At 52.4% G+C, this 23,206-nt stretch overlaps 1 protein-coding gene and 1 long non-coding RNA gene across 4 annotated transcripts in view; one reads left to right on the top strand and one right to left on the bottom strand.

Annotated features, from left to right (window-relative positions):
* Positions 1-4,562: 4,562 nt before the first annotated feature.
* LOC122220600 lies at positions 4,563-5,232 on the bottom strand. Its single transcript, XR_006202949.1, has 2 exons — positions 5,050-5,232; positions 4,563-4,880 (listed from the first exon to the last, which is right to left on the bottom strand). It is a non-coding gene; the product is annotated as an uncharacterized LOC122220600 (long non-coding RNA).
* A 398-nt stretch (positions 5,233-5,630) lies between these two features.
* CEP43 (centrosomal protein 43) overlaps positions 5,631-23,206 on the top strand; it is a 30,198-nt gene continuing 12,622 nt past the window's right edge. Inside the window, exons 1-7 of one of the 3 annotated variants that reach the window (XM_042940286.1) lie at positions 5,633-5,862; positions 6,443-6,496; positions 10,198-10,252; positions 10,723-10,811; positions 11,942-12,079; positions 16,598-16,678; positions 18,759-18,818. In XM_042940286.1, the coding sequence (XP_042796220.1) occupies positions 5,761-5,862; positions 6,443-6,496; positions 10,198-10,252; positions 10,723-10,811; positions 11,942-12,079; positions 16,598-16,678; positions 18,759-18,818 (579 nt within the window). In that variant the 5' untranslated portion in view covers positions 5,633-5,760. Of the gene's footprint in view, positions 5,863-6,442; positions 6,497-10,197; positions 10,253-10,722; positions 10,812-11,941; positions 12,080-16,597; positions 16,679-18,758; positions 18,819-23,206 lie in introns of all 3 variants that reach the window. The other 2 variants (XM_042940287.1, XM_042940288.1) reach the window with 2 other exon arrangements.

The raw sequence follows: 23,206 nt of genomic DNA on the forward strand, positions 1-23,206 counted from the left end.
TCCCCTCCCCCACCCCTTTCTCTCCTCCCCTCCCTCCCTTCTCTTCCTTCACCCCTTCCTTCCCTCTCCCCCACCCCTTCCTCCCCTCCCTCCCTTTTCTTCCTTCACCCCTTCCTTCCCTCTCCCCCACCCCTTCTTTCCCTCCCCTCCCTCCCCTCTTCCACTCCTCCCTCCCCTCTCTTCCCTCCTCCCACCCTTCCCTCTCTCCCCCCCCAACTTCCTCTCTGTGACTCCCCTTCCCCATCCCTCCCTCCCTCCCTCCCTCCCTCATTTATTGCTGTCTCCTCAGGAAGGGTTCATTGAGCCCCGGCCACATGCTGAGGACATGGTCCTCTTGCTGGGCTGCTTTCCCTGCTCCTTTCTTACTTAGCAAGTTCCCAGAGCTACTGACCGGCCCGGGGTATTAGGCAAAGCCCCTCCCTCTCTCCCTCATTTCAGCCTGCCAACTTGTTGCAGGAAATGGGCCACACCATTTCATTCCTTGGCTTTCTGAGTGGATTTGATCTCAGATGCGCATTCGGAGTCCCAGCTGGGTCACCGGAGGAATAGTAACAATGATAGTAAAGATAAGATGCAACGTTCGGTTATTGTGCAGAGTTTACTGATTTAATTACAGAGTTTAATAATGGCCCATTGTAGACAGTAAATGACAACTTTTTATTGAAGTCCCTCCGTATACATACTACTATACCGGGTAACAACTTTCACAAAAGAAAGAAGTGTTTTTGAACAGACCTCCTTCTACTGTATTGAATGAAATCTCTTGTAATCTCTGGCTGACTTTTAGAAACTTATATTCTTTTTAAAATTACAATAATTTAATTTTATTAGTTCTTTTATTACACGGCATGTGGCAACATGTTTAAGGAAATTTGAGCTATCCCGTAAGAAATTAGTGAGCTTTTGGGGGCGCCTGGGTGTCTCAGTCGGCTGAGTGTCCGACTTCGGCTCAGGTCATGATCTCGCGGTTCCGTTCGTGAGTTCGGGCCCCACGTCCGGCTCTGTGCTGACAGCTCAGCGCCTGGAGCCCGCTTTGGATTCTGTGTCTCCCTCTCTCTCTGCCCTTCCCCCGCTCACACATGTTCTCTCTCAAAAATAAATAAACATAAAAAAAAAAAGTCGAACCCATGTTGTGGTGGACGAAGCCCTGGTGACCCGGTGGCTTCCCTCTCCAGCCGTGGGCCCCAGCTGCCCTCCCTGACGCTGCCCTGCACTCCGGGTCATCCTGGCTTTCCTGTCGGCTTGGCCCCGCCCATCCGGATGCCCCTTTCTCCTTCAGCCATCAGCAAACCTCCTGTTGTGATCCTGTCTGTGCCTCCCCTTGAGGGCCATCTCCTGCACGAGTTGGGCTGGGCGGGCCAGCTGCCCCTTTCCCTACCTCCCAGAGACCTCACCGGAGTCTTCAAGGGGCCACAGGAATTGGTCACTTGCCTGGATGCCTGGGACGGCCAGCTCTTGACTGAAGGAGCTGGATCTTGTTTTCTTAGCACCTTCCACAGCCAGGGTTCGGCTTCCAGTGCTGACAAATGGGTTTCCGGCTGCCTCCTGGAGAGCCAACCCTAGGTGTCCATCATTGGTTCCTTCCCCCAATGACACGCCATTACCCGCTGGAACTGCCCCCATCTACTTCTGTCACCGATACGAACTTTGCCTCTGTGCCCCACTTTCCTCCCCACGCACAGCTCTTGGCTCTCCCCTGCCTGAAGTCTACAGGTAGGAATTTCCTCCCATTTTCTCCACATCCAGATCCACTGGCTCCCCTTTTCTCGCACGTGTCCTGATCCCACGTTCGCCAACACGGGCCGTACTCCCCAGCCCTCTCTCTTACTCGTGTTAACCTTTACGTTCGGAATGACCTTTATTTCTGATGGAATTGTTCTCCTTAAGGCCAATCTCAGAAACCGACTTCTCAATAGATGCTTTCTCGATATCAGGAAATAGATGTGACTTCCAACAAGCGGTCCTATTTTACGTGGCCAAACTCTGCGGGACAGGTTGACACTTCACAGCTGAGGGGTCTGAAGCTTAGGACTAGAGGCTTTGAGAATGAACAGACAGTATGAACCCTCAGGTCCGGAAGCAGAGTGAATGCCAAGATGTACTAGTAGATGCTTAACAACTGACTCTCCCTTTAAATACGAAGCCCTACTTTATAGCAGTTGCTGATGTCCGTAGAGTTTCCTACTGCAGTGGATTTCAAGCTGCGGATGGGATGTCATGGGAGTTTCTGGCTCACGAGGGCTGTTTTTTACACCAGGCCCTGGGGTGACAGTTGGTTGACTTGAACCTGTCATCCTCTTCCCTCGGCTCTTTGATATCATTTAAAAAAAAAATCTGACTCCTGAATCTTTAAAAGTACCATTTTCCCCATCTCCAATGCTAGAGAGGTGGCCCAAGCCGGGACCCCCTCCCTCCACGTGTCCTCTCCCACTTTGTCCTATCCACCTGCCGCTGCACCCGTCAGCATTGAGACCACCCCGCTCCCATCAGCAACGGCTCCTCCCTGGCATTTGGCTGGTGAGCCATCCAATTCCGGGGCCCCATCCCTAGGACCTGCTTTACATGACCGAGCCTGGGGTAACTGTCTTGGTTCCAGTGCCCCGGAAGCAGACCCTAAGACATAAAACTGAGAGGGGACCCCAGCAAACGGCACAGGGGGGTGGGGGCAATGGGACAAAGCAGGTTGGGATCCCGTAGAGGCTATGCTATCAGGCAGATTTCTAGTTAACTGGCGCTCAGGTCGGGACCATGGAGGCTAGTGTTGAAGTGCCCTCCCTTCCCCCACTGGGGAGCAAGTCAGGGGGGCCTTATCCACTTGCACCAGGGGTTGAGGTGCTCTCAGGAGGGGGTGTTTCCCTGGCACTGCAGGGCTTCCCCAAACACGGGCAGGGCAAGCTCTGGTGGCCAGAAAAGCCCGCAGGCAGATCACCTCGGGGGCTGGCAGTTGGAGGATGGTCCAGGGAGCAGGAAAAGGTTCATTTCAAAGGCTTGTGGGCTTCGCCTAACAGACCTGTTACACCCCTAATATTGTGAATGCTGTGGATGGTTTTCCGGCCAACCTACAAAGTTTGAAAGATGTAATTAGGGAAAGAATGTAAATTCTTGACAGTATAAAAACAAGAATCAAACTGACAACATTAGGACCGGTGATGTGGGGGAGGGAGGAGGCGGGGAGCCGAGAGAGTGCAGATATGCTAATTTCCACATCTCCCAGGGCGGGGAGGCAGCAGGTCATGTGTGAAATGGACAAATGATGATTTAGCTAGACAGTTCAAAGTCACACAGTCCCCACCAGTGAAATGAAAAGTAACACAATTTTAAGAATTAGGAGTTGGAAGATAAATTTTTATTCTTTGGAAGACACCATTCCTGGTTGGGTCAAGATGTAAGTGTGTAGCGTTTAGACTGATATGAAACGAACCAGGGGAACTAAAAACAGACTTTATGGTGGTTGGGTCTAGAGTGTGGTCCTGGGTGGTGGGTAGGTGAGCAGGAAAGATGTGCACACTTTTACTTTTAATATTTTCCCATTTTGTTTGGATTTTTTGGGTAGATTCCTCAACAAATATTTTATAAATACTTAATGATGAATAACCTGAGTGTTAGGACAATTGTGTTTTGCTAGAAAAGATTTTCTTTTTTAGTTCCAGTTGGTTAACGTACAGTGTGATATTAGTTTCGGGTGTTCGATATAGTGATTCAGTCCTTCCCTACCTCACCTTGTGCTCATGACAGGTGTATTTTGTTCGGATTTTTAATCATCAGTACACATTACTTCCACGGTAACCAGAACAAATTCAAACACATCCTAGCGTAATTACAAAAACTAGTATTTGGAGCACCCTTACACCGAATACTATGCGGGAATTAAAGAATGAGGTAGAATCTATGTGTACATAGAATCTATGTGTACAAAATCAAAAGATGCTCAGGACTTATTAAGTGAAACCAGTAAATTAAAAAGTAAGCGTAGGATGAAAATTATGGAAGGGGAGAAGTATGTGTGTATGTAACATTTCTATATACAATTTTAAAAGACACTGCTGGTGGGGAGAAGAGGCGACCCAGTGAGACCCAGTGAGGGTCCCAGGGTGGGGTTCTAGAATCCACACTTTTTCTTACCAGTTTCCTCATAGTTCTGGATTTCCTCACCTTCCCAACACGTTACTGCAAAACTATGGAAACATGCAGAGTGTGAGGAACGGCACAGCAGCATGTTGAACGTTCTCTTAAATGCACTGTACCCCAGTGTAAATATGCACTTTCTCTCTCACTGTGCACATGCGCATATTCACACATACACACATGTATTGTTAACCTCAAAAACAGAAGTCACAGGGGGCGCCCGGGTGGCTCAGTCGGTTTAAGTGTCCGACTTTGGCTCAGGTCAAGGTCTCCTGGCTCCCGCATTGGGCTTCTTGCTGTCAGCCTGTTAGGTCGAAGCTGCTTCCGATCCCCCTCTCTCTCTGCCCCTCCTCTGCTGGTGCTCACTCTCTCGATAAATAGATAAAACATTAAAAAAACTAGAAGCAAAAAAAAACCCCACACAAAGTAGAAGGCAGTTATTTTCACCAGCAAAAACGGGTTTATTTGGGAGGACAGAGAATTGCAATTTAGGACATGCAAACCTCGCAAAACCATAGTAAGTCCTCCAAACAAAGGACGGAACGTTATTTTGTGGAGAAGTGGGGGGACTGGGAGGGGGTGTTTTGAACCAAAGTCCTCTGGAGAAAAGCAGGAGTTCAGGGTGGTGATGATTTCTCACTGGCTGAGCTGCAGCAGAGGCTGATTTTTTCTAGACGATGCAGTGCAGTTTTCCTTGTTGGGGCCTGTGATTGATGGTTCTTTCCTGTTGACCACGTTTCTCTTGAGACCTGCAACTGACAATTCTTTCTATAATTGACACTGAATAGTAAGTCCCCCAGTACCTCCTTTCAGTATATCCGGTACATGCTCCCGGGCTCTCTCTCTGTGACATGTGCACACACACACACACACACACAGGGACGTATGCACTGGCTCTATCGGTGAGCGTGTGCACGCACATACCTGCATGGAAGTAGAGGCTGTCGGGAAGTGCGTGTATATACGTGTGTACGTGTCTGTGCACGCTATCTCTCGGTGAGCGCGTGCACACACACGCGTGTTTTCACAAGCTCCTCTTGAAGAGCACATTTACATACAGGCATGCATGCATGTGCGTGCAGGCTCTATCGCGGTGCGCGCGTGCACACACACCCAGACGCACGTGTGCACACAGTTCGGCTCCACCACGGAAGCGAGGCAGACGTCAGGACTTTCCCAGCCGCAGTGTGTCTGCAGGGGCAGCCTGCACGCGACACCGGGACCGTCTCAAGCGTCTCGGACACCGACCCTCCACCCGCCCCGCTGCGCCCGGGGCTGAGCAGGACTGGGCGTCCCTTTGGTCGGTGGGAACGCATCCAGCCTTCAAAGCACACGATTTATTCATGCCTGCGATGTAGTACAATTTCAATGACGACGCACCGCAGCGCTGCGTCCCCACCCGCACCGCCTCCCTCAAAGCCCCCGCCTCTGCCAGCGGCCCGCGGACAGCCGGGGCCCCGCCCCTCCCCTCCCGCAGGCCCCGCCCACCAACGCCCCTGGTCCCGCCCCCGACGTGGGGGCGGGCTCGCGCCGGCGCCGGGGGCGTGGTCTCGGCCGCGTCGCCGCGCGCCGAGCGGAATCGGCGGCGGCCGTTGGCCGTTGGCGCGGCTTGGGCGGTTGTCTTGGAGAAGCAAGATGGCGGCGACGGCGGCCGCGGTGGTGCCGGAGGAGGACACGGAGCTGCGAGACCTGCTGGTGCAGACGCTGGAGAACAGCGGGGTCCTGAACCGCATCAAGGTGGGCCGGGCCGGGCCGCGCCTGGACGCGGGGATGCCGGCCGCCCGCGGGCCGCAGGGCCTCTGCGGGCGGCGGGCGTCACAAAGGGTCGCGGCGCGCGTGGGACCGGCCGCCCGGGCCGCGTCTGGGCCGCGGGGTGGGGGGCGGGGCCCTGCGGGGCGGGGCGGGCGAGCTCCAGGCCGTCCGCGCGGGGAGCCCCCGGGTGGCGCGCGGCGCGCGGGCGAGGCGGTCCCTCCCCCTGCACCGGGGGGTGCGGGTGGTCGCGGTCCCAGCTGCGGCGTGTCACCCCGGGAGGACTTCTTTCTCCTCGGGCGGCGCCAGAACTAGTTGGCGTGGTCGCGGGCGCGAAAGCGGGGCCAGGCCCGGGGGGGTGGGCCCCGGGGGAACGCGGGGGGCGGCGGAGAGAGCTCGCGGCGCGCCTCCTGACCTCCCCGCCGGTACCTGCCCGCCGTTGGTTTTCCTTGTTTGGCTTTTAGACGGTGGGGATGGCGCCCGTGGAACGTACGCCGTATGTGTGCGCTTCTTGCCATGAAAATTGCCTTGAAACCATTTGTGTTCCTTTACTCCCTTTAAAAAAAAGGCTGAACTCCGAGCAGCTGTGTTTTTAGCCCTAGAAGAGCAAGAAAAAGTAGAGGTATGAAATCTACAAATTTCAATATTACCCTGTTCGTTGGTGTTTGATTTTTAATTACTTAGAGATCTTTCTAAAATGCTGCTTACAGTAGCGTGTAGCCGGCGAGGAGTTTGAGTTATTAAGGATTACATTTCTTTGCTATTGGAAGGGAGGCAAAATGACTCTCTTTTTGCCTGTATTTTAGATTGTTTGGAGTAATCTAAAGAAAGTGAAGGTCCCACGGTAAGTCTGAGGCTGGTGGTAAATCTTAGGTGGTGCAGATCCCTTCCCGTAGGGGAAGTCTGGGAAACAAGGTCATAGGAGCCGCTTGAAGAAATGGTTCCGTGGTCCGCGAGTTCCCGGCAGGATCCTTCAGGACCTTTACTGTGTCAGTGTGCATTGCGAGCACCCGCCCGGTGGGGACACACCGTGTCACCACCACTCTGAATAAGTATTCGGGAACTGGTCGGCGACAGCCACTCCACGGTCAGGGTCTTCACCGTCCTCTGTGGCAAATCCGTCTAATCTCCTTACCTCTTTAGACTTAGGTGCCTGCGCCCCCCCCCCCCCCCCCCAACTTCCTGAAGCGCTTCGATTCCTGGCCCTTCTGTGTTTGTCCAGGTGTCCGTCTTCTCTCGGCTGCCCTCTGTTCTTGACTTGTCTGGACCCCGTGGCCCGTGTCTCAGAAACCGCAGCTGCCTCGCCTTCCAGCCATACTTGCGCCGGGAAAAGCCACGGAGGTCCTTCAGCTCAGCGGACTGCTCCCCTCCCTGCTTGCGCACGTGTGTGCTGGGGCGGTCACCCGGCGTGGCCTGCTGCTGTGACTGGCTGTCGGGTGCCGGCCTCGGCCGGGTCCCAGCAGGCCCTGCGCCTTGCTCGGCACCTGCCGCTCGGCCCACGCGGACTTCCACCTCCCGTTGCCCCCACTCTCCACGGCCACTCTCGTTTCTGGCTTCACGGGGAGATAGAAGCATCCGGTCCTGACGATTGGTGTGTGCCCCGCCCCCGTCTGTCTGGCGCTCAGCCCGGGAAAAGCCTGCCCGCATCTGTATTTATCTGTGCCTCTTTCCTTCCTGCTCTGTCTCGTCCATCAGTGGTCACTTTGTCTGCGTTTTGCCTTCCAGGTACTCTCAGCTCCTCAGCCGCTTGCCGCGTCTTTGGGCTCTCCCTTAACTGTTTGCTTGACTCATGTTCCGCTTTTAATACCCCGCTGGCTCTTCCCCTCACAGCCAAGTTTGGAAAGAGCGTGCAGGTCTTATCTCTTAAGTTCTAGGCATCCTTGAGTCCATTAGCATCTTCAGTCCATTTAAATTGGTTTTGAATCTGCTATATCTAAGTAACTCCTTTTGCTGAGGTCGAGAAGAATCTCCTTACTGACTGTATTTTAGTTCTTACCTATCTTAGTTCTTTGTAGCATTTGGCATTCTTAATCCTTCTCTCCCTGAAAATCTCCCCAGAGTTGTGGGACTTTTTTCTGTTTTCTTCTTTTTTCCTTTTGACCCCTCCTTGGTTCCTTTAGCGTGATCTTTGTCCTGTGCACCTCGCTTAAATCCCTGGCGCGTTATCTGGTGGTTCTCGTTCTGTGTTCTCTCCCCGACGACCTCGGCCACAGCAGTGACTTCGGCCCTGCAGCTTTGACCCATAGCGTGAGCCTCAGACCTGTCACAGCACCTGCTAGACTGATTGGGCTCACGGGGACAGCTCTGTATCCAAGCGGGACACCAGAGAGGTGCCTGGACCCTGCTCTTTCTGTGTGTCCAGTGAGTTGCCGGGCTGTGTCATACTGTACCCGAGATGTCTGAGGTTCTCTGCTGCCCTCCTAGCCTGTGTTCAGCTACTTCTCTTCCACCTTGCCCGTTCCTTCCCTCTAGTCGCCCCTTTGCTCATGTCCCTCGCTGTCTTCCTGAAGTCCTTCTCCACAGTGCTCCCCGATTGGCTGTTTTTATCCACATCTGATCTTGACCCTCCACTTCCTTTAAATATTTCAGTCGACTCACTGTCTTAAAATTCCCTAGACCAACCTATTAAGGACCTCCGTGTTCTTTTTTTTTTTTTAATGTTTATTTTTGAGAGAAGAGAGACAGAGACAGAGCATGAGTAGGGGAGGGGCAGAGAGAACCAGAGACGGAATCGGAAGCAGGCTCCAGGCTCCGAGCCGCCAGCACAGAGCCCAACGCGGGGCTTGAACCCACGAACCGCGAGATCATGACCTGAGCCGAAGTCGGACGTTCAACCGACTGAGCCCCCCAAGGACCCCCAAGGCGCCCCAAGGACCTTTGTCTTCTTTCCCTTCCTTATCTTTGGTGTTTTAAAAACAACTTTATTGAGAGAATTGACCCACTGTAAATTCAACATACTTAAATGTACAACGTGTTACATTTTAACAAATGTATGCAACCACGAGGCAGTCAAGAGAGTGGCCGTGTCCTGACCCTCGAAAGCTTCCTCAGACCTCTTTGCAACACCCTTCCCAGCCCTGTAGGTGCCATGCCTGTGAGGCCTGTAAGTGCATCCATGTCTGTGCCATTCAAGTGGAATCCCGCAGCATAGGCTCCTTTCTTCCTCGACCTGGCTGCGTTCATTCCGCGTGATGCTTCGAGATGCTTCGAGATGCTTCGAGATGCTTCACGTCCTTTGTGCTGCTGGCTGGTCCCATCCCCCTCCCGCGTAGTGCCCGCTGTGTGGTCACGTGGCTGTTTACTCACCTGGGGATGAACTTTTGACTTGTTGCCAGGTTTCTTACAAACGGGGCTTCTGTGAACGTTCACGTGCACGTCTTTGCTTGGATCCGTGCTTTTCTTCGAGAAAATACCGACAGATGGGTCATAGGGCAGGGGTAGTTTTAGCTTTTGAAAACATGGCCAGATTACTTTCCCAAGCGATTGCACCATTTACAGTCCCGTTGGTGGAGCGTGAGGCCCCCGTTACACCTGTAGTTCAGTCTGCTTAAGGAAGCTGGGGTGGCCCACAAGTATTTTTCCTGTATCCGAATAAACGTGTAATGACAGAAATAAGCTGGCCCATGCACTGCGGAAAATCATCTCACATACTGCTGACGAGCGGGGAGTAGCAAGTGTGTGTGTAATTTGAGTCCCGCTCACTGAAAGCGTGCTATAAATGGTGGATGTGCCCGGCGACAAAATGTCAGCTTCACGTGTTTGGAATAATAAGCAGTTGTTTTTGTAAGTAAATGTAATGTCATTTTGCAGGACTGCTTGAAGATCTAGGCCCTGAAGTAGTTTAATAAGCAGTTTATGAAGTGTTTACCAATTATAAATAAATTTTTTTTAATGTTTACTTATTTTTGACAGAAAGAGAGACAGAGCGTGAGCGGGGGAGGGGAAGAGAGAGAGGGAGACACAGAATCGGAAGCAGGCTCCGGGCTCCGAGCTGTCAGCACAGAGCCCGACTTGGGCTCGAACTCACAGACCACGAGATCATGACCTGAGCCGAAGTCAGATGCTCAACCCACTGAGCCACCCAGGCACCCCACCAATTATAAATAAATACACATTTCACGTATAGTTTCATTTAATTAAGTTTGAAACATTAAGTAGTACGGAAGAGTTTTTATAGTACTTAAGAGTTTTGGAATGGGCTTGACCGTAATTTTGCGAGTGACCGTATCTCATTTATATCTTTGCCAAAACATTAAATGTTAAACCACATGTCGTAGTTGTTTTTAGGATAAACACATGACACAGTGTTTCGTTTTTCAACAGAACAAAACTCCACTAGTCAATGAGAGCCTGAGAAAGTTCTTGAACACGAGAGATGGTAAGATGTTCAGCTGGTTCTTGTTTGTTTTGTCTCTCTCCAGATTTTCAAATGATGGCTCCGTTTCAGAGAGAGCAGGGGTTTGAGATGTTTTTTGAGGTCTGTGATTCTTACAACTCCTCACTTTAAAATTGCCATTTATTGAACAACTGTTAAGTTGTTTAAATATCATCGGTCATGGGAAATTGTTGGCTAAAAGCGCTCTAAGGAGCGGAACGCTCGAGCCCACCTGTGAAATGTCAAGTTGTCTGATTAACAGGTGGCTCCAAACTGATGATCCTACGAGAAAAACGAGGAGACTTGAGATTTTCATTGCGTGACCGTGTTCCTCTCAGATCAGTTTGTGGTGAAACGGTTTAGAAGCCTCGTTTTTCCCATCAGTGGGTCGGTCTTATTTCATGGTGTCCGCGAGGAGGCTTCGGGGTTCCCGGAGGGGAGGCATCTGCTCATCAGCTCTCGCTTTTTTGCAGGCCGGCTGGTGGCTGGTCTTGTTGCAGAATTTCTTCAGTTTTTCAACCTTGACTTCACCTTGGCCGTTTTTCAGCCTGAAACTAGCACAGTAAGAACGATGACTTTTGCGTCTACCGTTTGAAACTGTCTCCGTCACAAGTGGGTTCGGTTAAGCCGAAACTTCATGAAATTTGACAATTTGCAGTGTCTTGCGTAGAGATTTCTTTGGTAGTTGATTATCTGTTTTTCATAAAAGCTGCCTGCGCTGTAGCTACTTGGTTCCAGTGCTGCCTCATAGAACTTTGAAAGGAGTCTTTTGTGGCCTGACAACACCCATTAATGGGGACTTTAATGGGGACTTTGGGTGTAGGGACTTGGTAAAGGAAACAGATAATTAAAAGAAAAATTTTTTTTTTTTAATTTTTTTAAGTATTTATTTAAAAAAAATTTTTTTTTAATGTTTATTTATTTTTGAGACAGAGATAGAGCATGAACAGGGGAGGGTCAGAGAGAGAGGGAGACACAGAATCGGAAGCAGGCTCCAGGCTCTGAGCCATCAGCCCAGAGCCCGACGCGGGGCTCGAACTCACGGACCGTGAGATTGTGACCTGAGCCGAAGTCGGACGCTCAACCGACTGAGCCACCCAGGCACCGAAAAAGAAAATTTTTTTTAATGTTTGTTTATTTTTGAGAGAGACAGAGACAGAATGTGAGTGGGTTGGGGCAGAGAGAGAGGGAGACACAGAGTCTGAAGCAGGCTCCGGGCTCTGAGCTGTCAGCACAGAGCCCGACGCGGGGCTTGAACCCACGAACTGCGAGATCATGACCTGAGCCGAAGCCGGAGGCTCAACCGACTGAGCCACCCAGGCGCCCCAAGTTTATTTAAATTTAAAGAGAGAGAGACAGAGTGTGAGTGGGGGAGGAGCAGACAGAGGGGGAGACACAGAATCCGCAGCAGGTTCCGGGCTCCGAGCTGTCAGCACAGAGCCCGATGTGGGGCTCGAACCCACAGACCGTGAGATCATGACCTGAGCCAAAGTCAGAGGCTCAGCCGACTGAGCCACCCAGGCGCCCCTAGATAGTTTTTTTTAAATAAGCATTTTATTTGTTAGAAAAATGGTCTCTCTGAGTTTAGAGATCTCTTTCAGTTTCAAAAATATTTTTCTTTAATCTCTGAAAGTAATTTGCATACTTTTGTGCAGTTTATATCTTACTTCTCACGCCTTCTTTCTGCCCTAGTTTCAAGGTCTTGACGGTCGAGAGAATTTAGCCCGAGACCTAGGTATTATTGAAGCAGAAGGTACTGTGGGTGGACCTTTATTATTAGAAGTGATCAGACGTTGTCAACAGAAAGAAAAAGGATCAACCAATGGGGAGGTGAGTACAGTCCTAGCCTCCGTTATCTTTTTCTATTTTAAGTATTGGCTGCTCAGCAGAGCCACACACGTGTTTGCATACATAGTGAATCAGAGTTTAAACGGAAAGAAGCTGTTCCCTTAAAGCAAAACGAAACACACTCGGGTTGTATAAACGCACATGTTGAGGAAGATCGGAGAAGTGGTAGCTCCCAGTCTGGAGCTGCACTCGTTGTGTAGACGGACGTGGGGGTGTTGGGGTCAGGGGCCAGGCTCCCTGGAGCGGGGTCCGGCTCGTCCACCCGCTAGCCGTTGGCTCTAGGTGAGCCGTCCCTCCCCAGTGGCTCCTGTGTGGGGTGGGGGGAGAGGCCGCCTCATGGGCATCGCAGAGCCTGATGCAGGAGTTAGTGCACGTGCAGCGTGGAGGACACTGCGCTTGTCGTTAGCCGCTGTCTGGTTACCATTTCAAACAACAGGGCTGCAGTAGAGGCTGGTTAACGACACTTCGAACTTAAAAGCTTTTGAGAAAGAGACGTAGAGCCGGTGAAGCTGTTGGTCATGCTTAGTTTCTGGACATTTTCAAGCTTCTGTGTTCTTACTCCTTTTGTTGAGAAATCCCACTAATGAGCTTAATGGTCTGATTTCTATTTGCAAACGTTAGCTTTACGTAAAGACGCTGTCTCACAGACGTGGATGGTATGGTAGTCGTCTCAGACACCTGGCTAATGGTGTGCTTTTAGTCCCACGAGTCCCGGATTTATAGGTAAGGTTGTGGGGGTTGCGCACTGCCACGTACACAGCCTCAGAGTTTATTTTCTGTTAGGATCTTTGAACATCAGGAAAGCCTGACTGAGCACCTGTTACGTGTAAGGCCTAACAGACACTTCCAATGAAAAGATAAGATATGAGAACGTTTCTTGGACTAGAAGAGTTGAGAGCTATTCAAGCTGGAATGCGCTCACGTAAGGAAACAGACGTTGACGTGACGCTCCTGATACCAGAGGGAGTATCCAGTAAGCGATTGGTTCTGAGCATTTTACGAGCAGGAAGGTTAGTTAAAGGGGACACTGGTTTCTTTTTTTAATTCAGTGTTTACTTATTTTTGAGAGAGAGTGGGAGAGAGACAGAGCATGCGCGGGGGAGGGGCAGAGAGAGAGGGAGACAGAGAATCGGAAGCAGGCTCCAGGCTCTGAGCCATCAGCCCAGAGCCTGACGCGGGGCTCGAACTCACGGACCGTGAGATCGTGACCTGAGCCGAAGCCGGACGCTTAACCGGCTGAGCCCCCCGGGCGCCCCGGGGGCAGCGGTCGTTTCCAGTCGTTAAACCCCATCTTGCTGCGGGAGGACAGGAGGGGACAGGACCGGGAAGGTGCTCCGAGCGGCAGGAAGCAGACCCACGTCCCGGTGAGACCCGCGTCCCGGTGGGTGAGCAAGTCAGCCCACGCAGAGCCCACGTTGTCGCTCGGCTTGTGGGTGTAATTTCACTCGTTTGTAGTTGTTTCCCCAGTGTCTGGTGGTGCTTATCACGGGATGGGCGTCGTACCAGCTAGTGGCGAAGAAGAAGTCGCGTAAACTTAACCAACTCCAGACCATCTCGCTTCCTGCTCTCTCCTGGGCCGGTGGGTGGTGGTGAGCCGTGTCTGTCTGCCTGCCCTCCTCTTTCCTTCCGGGTCGCCCTTCGGTCCATCTCCCTGCAGTGCCAGCCACCCGCGTCGTCGTCGTCGTCTCTGGTTCGCCGTCCCTCCCTCACGCGCCAGCCTTGGCTCGGACGCGGGGCCGGGCTGCTGGGGTCACCTCCCGGAGGTCGCTCACCCTTCACGCGCCCTGGGTCCTCACCTAGGAGACGGAGAGACTAGAAAGGAGCCTCGAGGGTCGTGGTGAGGACCGAGGTCGTCCGGGCACGTAGAGGTCTCGTAAGGTTTGGCCTGTGTTGCCGCCGTGTCTCGTGTTGTTACCGTTCCCGTCTGGAGGACTCCCCACATCCAGCTCAGCGCCTCCTCCCGGCTCGAAACCAGGATTTCCAGCCCTTCACAAACATCCCCGCCTGGTCAGCTCACTCGGGCGTCTGAGTCCTGTGTGAAAAAACCGGCTTTATCTTCTGACCGAGCGGAAGCCGCACAAGACACAGAAATCCGCCTCCTCCCGCGTGACCGCGCAGCCCCAGCTCTCGCCCCCCGCTTCTCTGTGTGTGTCGGTCGTGTGCCTGTGCCTCCTCGGTCCCGCTCCGAGGAGCTGCCTCTCCCCTGGTGGCCTCGGTCGGTCCCTCTGTCAGGAGGACTCCCTGTCCCGCCCGAAGCCGCCGTCACCGGCCAGCTCTGTGTGCTGTGGACGGGGGGTCGGCCTCGAGCCGGGACCCGGTCAGAGCTCTCTGTCCTAGTGGGTTCGGTCTGAAAATGGAAACTCAGCGGTGCCTTCTTCCGTCGTCGTGACCGGAGGCCCCGGCGCCTCCCCGATCAGCCTAACCCGTGTCACGGCCACGGTCTGTCGGACGGGCCCGGAGACGCCCTTCCGTGGCTTCCGTGGCGCCACGAGGTCGGAGACCGCTGCGAGATACCTACTTTCTGCTACTTTGCGTGTGCGTGTGGGTGCACACAAATAAATCCGGAGTCAAGTTCATATTTAAAGTAGGGAACTCCCGGGTGTCCATTTTGGCTCTTCTGTCGTTCACTAGTGTTCATAACTTTGAGAGGAAGCCTGTCATTTATACAGTGAAATAAAAAATGGTAGGTTTTTTTAAAATTAATCTTTGACTTCTGACGCCGGGGAAGAAAACCAGCCGTGGATTAAGCCCACTGAACTCAGTTAGTGATGCCTTGACCCAAATTGCATTTTAAACCACCTGAAGAATCCCGTTGCCGGGCCCGCATCCTCGCCCGGGACTTTGAGTTGATTTGGCAGAGGGTGTCGGATGTGCCCCCGCGTGGAGTCGCGCACTCGCCGGTCTGCACTGCCCCTGGTGAGCCCTGTCCTGCCCGGGAGCACCTCGTGGTCGCCCCCGTCCAGCTCAGCGGCACCTGCGGGTGCCCTCGGCGCTCGGTCTGCACCCTTCGCTCTTGCCGACTCCGTGTTGAAGCTCAGCTCTTTATCTGTTCCTTTCCTCTTTGGAAATTGCAGTCACCGTGTGATGGCAACCAGGCAGCGTCCGGATTCCTCAGTCTTGACGCGTCGACTCGTCTTTCTGGCCTTACGTCTTTTTTTGAAACGTGGGACCTTGAGCTCGAGGCAGATTGCTCGTCCTTGAAAGTGGCTTTTGCTTTCTCGCCTTCTGATGCCTTGTGCCCCTGCATCATATGCATATGAACGCATATTCCAGAACATCAGAACATACCTCACCCCCGCATCCGGCCGGGGAGTTTCTCATTCCCAGCCTCTCTTCCACTCTGCCTTTTGGGATGTTGCCCCTTGTTCGTCCTCTCTCCCCGCTGGCTGCCGTTGGAGCTGAGCCCTGGCCCCACCTGCCTGTGGCCGTGCCTGCTGTGGCCCGGCCCTCTCTCCTCACGTCAGGCCTCTGTTGGGGACAGGCATTCTTAACAGATCGGGCGTTCACGTCAGTGGGAAGCTTTTGTAGACTTGCGTACACGGGAGGTACACGTTTGTACACGTTTGGGAAGGTTAGATGGCGAGATCGGGGGAAGGCGGATCTCGACCAGGACGGTGGCTGTAAACACAGAGACAAACGGGCAGAAAAAGATCCCCTGTGAGGGAAGAAGCAGCCAGACCGAGTGAGCTAATATCTTGGCAGAGGGCTAGGGCCTTGGAGGGTAACCGGGAAGAAGAGAAGTTTGCCGAGGTGAGGTGAGGCGGTCAGCCTGGGAGAAGGCGACGCCGTTACTCGACGTCACGGGGCCGCCGGAGGAGCAAAGGTGTGAAGCGCAGCGTGTTTTCGCGTTTAAAAGCTGCAGCTGTTGGAAGGGTTCTTGGGGCAAAGTGACCGATGTTTAACACGCATACGGCGCACAGAGCTTGGGATGATGGAGCGGGTGAATTTCAGGAGGTGATTTCCGTTCAAGAAACATGGCAGAATTCCTCCTTCGCGTTTAGCCTAGCGCCGAGAGCTGACCGGCCGGGCCCTGCAGACGGTGGTTGTATGATGCGGACGTGGGCGGTGACGGGCGGCGACAGGGCTGGAGGGGCACCGGGCTCAGAGAAGAGGAAGGGAGGGGCGTGGTCGTCGAAGAGGGCGACTCTTGAGAGTTGCTCGTGGATACGGTGGAGACACGGCGGGGTAGGGAAGCGAGTCTGGAAGCGTGGCTGTGGCTCACGGGCCGGGTTCACGTGCACGGGCTGGGCGGGGGCGGGGGGTGGGGGGAGACTGGGTCAAGGTCATTGAGCGAAATACTTAGGTGATTGGGATCTAAGTGTGTTTCGTTTTGTTTCTGCTGTAGCAAAATTGGGGAAAATCTCGTAAGAGTATTTACGATAATTACAAAAACACCGACGTCCTGTAGTAGTTCTAAATGCTACAATTCCGCTGAGGCATAATTAGTATGTTTATGTTTTGCTCTGAATCTGTTTTAATTTTAACTGTGAAATGTTTTAGGGTGCGCTAGATCTCTCTGATGTGCATTCTCCACCGAAGTCACCGGACGGCAAGACGAGCGCACACAGCAGTCCCAGCAAGGTGAGCCGGCCGCGGGGACTCTGCTGCTGTCTCTCCCGTCGCGTGACTGACGCCAGCGCTGCCTAGTTTCGCGAAGACGCGTCTTTCCCCTGATGCAGCCTGTGGTTTTACAGATTATTTCCCTTGGTTGGGACTGTGTTGAATTTTGTGTCCTGGAGAGGAATATGCTGTTGAATAACAGAAGTGGGGGCTCTGTGGGCTCGTCCTTGGAACATCTTCTTCCTCAGTTTGGTCCTTGGAACATCTTCTTCCTCAGCTGGCCAGGACGTTTACTTACTCTTCGCTCATAAATTCCTGGCCTGAGGGTACTAGGTTCCAGACTGTGGTTCCAGGATATCGTTGTGTTGAATTTCGCAGACGGGGGACCGGTTTGGATGGTAAATTGCAAGGGTTTTATGTTAGCGAGCCATTTGGAGGATGCATACGAACGTACGTTTGTTCTGGCTGCGTGCGTAGGGGGCGGCTGTGGGTTGTTGAGCCGAGGCCTTCCGGTCTCAGGGACTTGGCACCCTGGACGAGACTAGAGCGGGACCCTGGGACTGGAAGCCGGGGGCAACAGGGCGGCAGAAGCAGGATGCTTCGGGAGCGTGCCGCCCCGTGACCCGTCGGGAGCAGCGCGCACCGGTGGAACCGGCCAGTCCCAGCCGGGGTGGGGTCGGGTCGGGTGGCGTTGGGACCGTCGCTCTGATCTCCAGCCCGCAGGGTTAGGGTGACGCGCTGGAGGGGCTGTGCGGGTGGTTCCAGGTGAGGCGACGTGTAGGGGCCGGACGTGGTAGAGGGGGGTTTCTCTCTCTCAGACGCCCGGGCTCAGACACCGTGAGCGGTCCCTGCTGTGTTGTCGCCGGTTCTGGGATGTGGCTGCTCCTTTTCATTTTTTCGATTTGGAGACCAAAGGGTTTGGTGCTTTATTTCCCGCCGCGGGAAGGGGCCGTCATCCCGTGCGTAGCGGTCCCCTCTCCCCGAGGTCTGGTGAGCTTTTTCTGTGGGGAAGGTTTTCCCTTGATGCTCATGGGAGGCCGGAACCACAGTAACCGAGAGAACGAGGTTGTGAGTGAGTTTAAGAAGACCCTTTAAATGAATTGCCAGCTGTCAGAGCCTTTGTGAGCAGCATTGCTTTCTGTGAAAATGTCTGGCTGTGAAGGGGTTCAAATTAACGCATATTCCAGAACACTTAGTGCCCACGGCATGGAGCTCTCTGGACGCTCTCTCTTTAGCAGAGTAGCAGTATTTTTTTAAAGCCAGTTAGCAGCACCGACTTCTGCACGCGGTGTGTCTTCAGGATAAGATAGCAAAGCCTTTCGCGTGTTCTTACTCTCTGTGCACAGACTTAAGTTTCAAGATCTAGGAGTTTTGCTGAGGATCGTTGAAGTTAGCTGGCAGGGGAACGTTGCCCCACGGGCTCACAGGACAGTGATGTCGTTTTGAAGGGTGATTGAGAGAGCAGTCCTCCGTGCTCCCGGTGGCCGTGGCCGCTCCCGGTGCCACGGCCGACTCGTGTCAACGGGAGGCCTTCCGATGGTGGGAACGCGGTTCCTGGCGGCGCTGACGTGTGGATTCGGAGTTTTGGCACTTTCCCCACCTTTCACTTGCCTGCTTTCCTTTACGGCTCGATGCTCCGGAATCATTTTGGGCTCTAAGGAGAGCCTGTGTCTTAGAGCAGGTGCCTTACCGGTCCGGGAGCCCACAGATGGGCCCGGGGACCCTGGGAAGTCGTGGTCAGGCCTGGGGGCCAGCCCGACCTTCGGAGCCCGTACCGTGTGCTCCCGAGGAAGCTTTGGGAAGCCGGGCCCGGCGGGGCCCAGAGGAGCGGTTGCCCGCACAGCTGCCGTGGGGCGGGCTGCGGCCGCGGTGTGGACGGGTGACCGGGTAGCCGTGAGGCCCAGCGGTTCCCCGTGGGTTGAAGCACTTGAGGAAGAGAGTTAAGGCAAGAGAAGAAAAAAAAATAGTGGGCCTCTAAAAGGAACAGATTTCCAGTTTTAAGAACTTTGCTAATCGGAAGCTTTGTTAGTTTGGTGATGAATTAGTTTCTTTTTGCAGATTTATGCTTTGTGGTAAAATGTCATTTTATTCTCATGCTCAGATACCAAGGTACACAGGACAAGGTAAGAAGAAGACAAGCAGGCGGAAGTCTGGTGCCAAGGTAACACGCGCGAGGGCAGAGGGGGAGCGCAGCCCGCGCCACAGCAGACCGCCAGCCTGGGGGCCGCGGGTCCCTGCCGGGCGCTGGGTCCCTGCCGGGCGCTGGGTCCCTGCCGGACGGTCCCTGCCCGCCCCGGGCCCGTGCTCCTTTGTCTGCGGTCACTTGTGATAAAGTCACAGTGCCGAGAAAAGTAATCTGACTTTCAGTTTTCATCCGGGTGAAAATCATACTGTTGTATTTTTCAAATGTGCAGTTAATTTTACTTGGAGAATTCTTTGTTTTGTCCAAAAAAAAGTCGAAAATTTTTGTTTTCCCTTTGGATGGTCCTATACATGTTGTTTTAAAAAAAATTTTTTTTTTTAATGTTTTTTATTTTTGAGAGACAGAGCATGAGCAGGGGAGGGGCAGAGAGAGGGGGAGACACAGAATCCGCAGCAGGCTCCAGGCTCCGAGCTGTCGGCACAGAGCCCGATGCGGGGCTCGAATTCACAAACTGAGATCATGACCTGAGCCGAAGTCGGATGCTCAACCGACTGAGCCACCTAGGCACCCCTTTAAAAAAAAAAAAAAATTACTCAGAGCCTGGAGCCTGTTTCCGATTCTGTGTCTCCCTCTCTCTCTGCCCCTCCCCCTTTCATGCTCTGTCTCTCTCTGTCCCAAAAATAAATAAAAAACATTGAAAAAAAAAAAAATTAAAAAAAAAAAAAAATTTTTTTTTAACGTTTTTATTTTTGAGACAGAGACAGCGTGAGCAGGGGAGGGGGTCCTATTCTTATTCTTAACGTTATGATTTTTATCTGAGGTAAATAGAACATCAGACTACTTTTTGGATAAGTTCCGGGCGATAAATGAAAGGTGTTCAGCATTCAGCAACTCATCTGCCCGTTGCACATCGATGTCGATGACGAGCCTTTCCACGAAGCCCTGGCCGCGGGGGTGCCTGGGGCGGGGGGTGTGTGGGGGTGCACGGGGTAGGCGCACTGAGTCGTCAGGGATCTGTGCCTGGCCGCGTTTTTTCCTCCCCCAGAGATGACAAAAATTGACCCAGCCAGTAGATTAGCTGCTTTTAAAATTTAAGTATTAGAGTTCTTAGAAGCACACTACTCATCAGGACAGTTCTCATACCTGTTTAGGATAAGATATTTAAGATATTTAGTTTTTAGTTCTGCGAGATGCTTCAGTTCTTGTGGAACCTTAGCTTATAATCGAAGACCCTCAAAATTAAAGGGCTTTTAAACCCTGGATTTGTTGTGTTAGCTGCCTTCATTCTTGTGGTTTCTCCAGTAAATTCCCGTTATTGTACTTGTTCGTGTCGTCTGTGTGTGTTTCTACGTGAGAAGACCCTTTAGAGTGGCATTTAGCAGGTACGTCTGAACACGTGTGTGGTGCACATCACTGTGTTAAGCGCTGTGGGCACCTCACCGTGGTCCCCACCGAAGCAGGCGACAGTCTCATTGGAGAGGTGAGACCCCCTCTTAAGAAAGATGGCTAATGATATAAAACAGCGTAGTTTTTTTAAAGATACATTTAGTCAATTTGTTGGACTTTTCAAAAACGTTAAAAGCATATTTCATAGTATTACATTTTCATCCAGTCTTCCTGGTTCAGACATTTCGAAGAGGTCTATACATAGAACCAAAGCACGTCGAAAGATGAATTTTCACTTTGCAGTGAACTGCAGCCATGGTGGGCCCAGACTTTACCCTTCGGTCTACAGCGGGCAGGCCTCGTGGTCCCCCGACCTGGGGGGCGACTGAAGAATGTGGACAGGCCCGTGCCCCGGAATTGTAGGCTATCGGTCGGGCCCCTTTTATCTCACTTTTGTATTTCTGACCAAAGATACTTAGCCACTTTGAAACTTCCCCCGCTCCCCCCCTCCTTGATCTCGTTTCTGAATCGCCATGATAAATCTGTGTCGCACCCAGCATCCCCTATGTCCAGCCTGATGGGTGAGCCCTTACCTCTCGTTCCAGTGCCTCTCGGCCTTGCCTGCATGTGCGGTGGGCTTCCAGTGTCCTTAATATCCTAACACTCTTAACATCTTAATAATCAAATACCGAGCTGCCTGTGGACGTTGACGTTGGGCCCTTCACAGGGTAGCTAGGTGGCCTTTCCCAGGGTGCAAAGCTGTGAGCGTGGCCCCGCCTGCCAGGAGCCAGTGTGGGGACCACGGGCGGAGCGGCAGGAGAGCCCCACGCCGAGCAGGGAGCAGGGGTGTGGACGGGTCGTGTTCTTCTGCAGGCAGGAAGCAGGAAGGCTCGGGACTTAGGGCTTATTTGGAGATCCTTGGCTGTTTTCAGAGAAGTTATATCCATACTAGAAATGAGCTTCAAAAATCATTTATGTCTATATGTATATGTACGTGTGTGTGTATATATATACGTACGTATATATATGTACGTATATATATTTGATTTGTACTTGTTACTATAAACCTGCCAATATGCAGAGCAAAATCCAAGGTTCTGGAGCGAATTTAAGTTGGTTGCATAAAAGTTACATTTCTGGTTTTTGTTCCTTTGTGAGATGCTGAAGGGTGGTGGAGGGTGGCCGGGGGCATTGGAGTCCTGGGTGGAGGGGTCTTGGGTGGGCGGGCGTGGCGGTAAACGTTCCCAGTGTGTCGGGAGCCCTCCCTCCGGAGCGTCGTCTGTACTGGTCCGGACTCCAGACTTCCGGAGTCTGTACCGGTCCGTTTCACCGTAAACCCTTTGGTGCTGCCGACCCGGTGCCAGTTGTGGTGCAGACAGACTGGTGGAATCCACTGACTTAGGTGTGTTATTTAAGACGCGAGGGAGTTTTTGTTTGCGATGTTTAGACTCAGAGGCTTTCTGTCATCGCGTTGAATGTAATGGGAAAGATCATCCTTTTTGTAATCGTTTCTCAGGGTTTTAAATCTAGTGTGTGTGGAGGTATGTTTTGCTTCTCAAGTTCTTTCTTTTTTGTTTTCTTCTTAATTTTCATTTTTTATCTTTTTAGATTTACATCCAAATTAGTTAGTGTATTGCTTCTCAAGTTCTTAAACAGGGATGCTTCTGAATTTGTTATTCCTTGTTTTCAAAATTCTGGGATCGGCCCAGCGTGATACTGATTGAGGGCAGGGGTGAAGACCGCCATGCGGGTAGGTTTGGGGGTGGGGTGGGCATGCTTCTGTGTCTTTGCACTTTGCTCAGGGCTTTCTAGATACTTGAGGAGCGTCACTCCCTCACACACACACACACACACACACACACACACACACTCACACCCCTTCCTGAATGGATGGGTACACGTGGGTGAGCAGCAGGCCCAGCGCTGGGCCACTCGCACTTGTGCCCGGCCAGCTGCACGTCGCGGGGCCGCTTCAGGTTCGAGAGGGGACAGCCAGGCCCTCTCCCGCTGGCCCCCGAGCTGCTGGCCGGATCTGGGAGAGCGGAGCCTCGGTGCAGAGGGTCATTTTCTAGTCTGTTTTCAGAGCCAGAGGTAGGGTGCGTCTGGAGGGATTGCAGATTGTCTGCAGATCAAAGGCACTGGTGTCTAGAGAAAGTTTTTAGAGGAGTTTAAATGTTTTGTGGCTTTCGAGACCTACGGTGGTGTTATTTTCTAGGTGAGTGAATTCTAAATGTAGTTTTACAGCTGTAGTAAAATTCTTTAAATCTTGGGTCAAAAAAGGCCTCTGGCAGGGTGGGGGGCGGGTGGGCAGAGCTGGGGGCTTGAGACACCAGCGAGGAAGGGAATTAGTTCCCATAGGTTCCTTTAGTACTTTTGCAAAAGTGGGTTTGCTCTTTTTTTTTTTTTTTTTTAAAGTGGGTTATTTCTTTAGGTGTGATGTTTCTGTGCATGAGCAGTGCAGATTAAGCCTTTCGTTTGGAAAAGCAGAATTATTATTATTTTGTTGGTGGTCAAGATGTTCTAGTGGTAATTTTTTGGTATTTTTTTGGTTCTCGAGATGTTCTAGTGGTAACTCATTATTCGGTTCCTGGAAAATTTGTAGTTATTTTCACCGTGAAACTTCTTTCTCTGTGATGTCAGTTTTCTGTTAATCTAGAAATGACTGAAGTCTAAATGTGTAAGTGTACTTGTAGAGAATTAGGTACATTCTGAAACCTTGTTGCAACTTTACTGTAATTTACCACGACGGTTATTAGTCTCGAGGTCGGTGCCCGGGCACTTAGTGACTGCTTTCGTGCTGCTCAGTGGCTTCTGTGAAAAGGCCGACCTCCGGGAGGCTACTGTCTGGAGCCCTGAGCAGGACTGCTGCGACAAGGCACCACCCACCTGGTGGCTTAGACAGCAAGCCCTTGCTGTCTCGTGGTTCTGGAGGCCGCAGGTGTGAAAGGGGGGTGTCCGCACGCCCGGTTCCTCTGAGGACTGTGAGCACGGCGTGCGCCTGTCGCTCCGTCCCCGCCGGG

Source organism: Panthera leo, chromosome B2, assembly GCF_018350215.1.
Source record: "Panthera leo isolate Ple1 chromosome B2, P.leo_Ple1_pat1.1, whole genome shotgun sequence".
Classification (NCBI taxonomy): Eukaryota; Metazoa; Chordata; class Mammalia; order Carnivora; family Felidae; genus Panthera; species Panthera leo.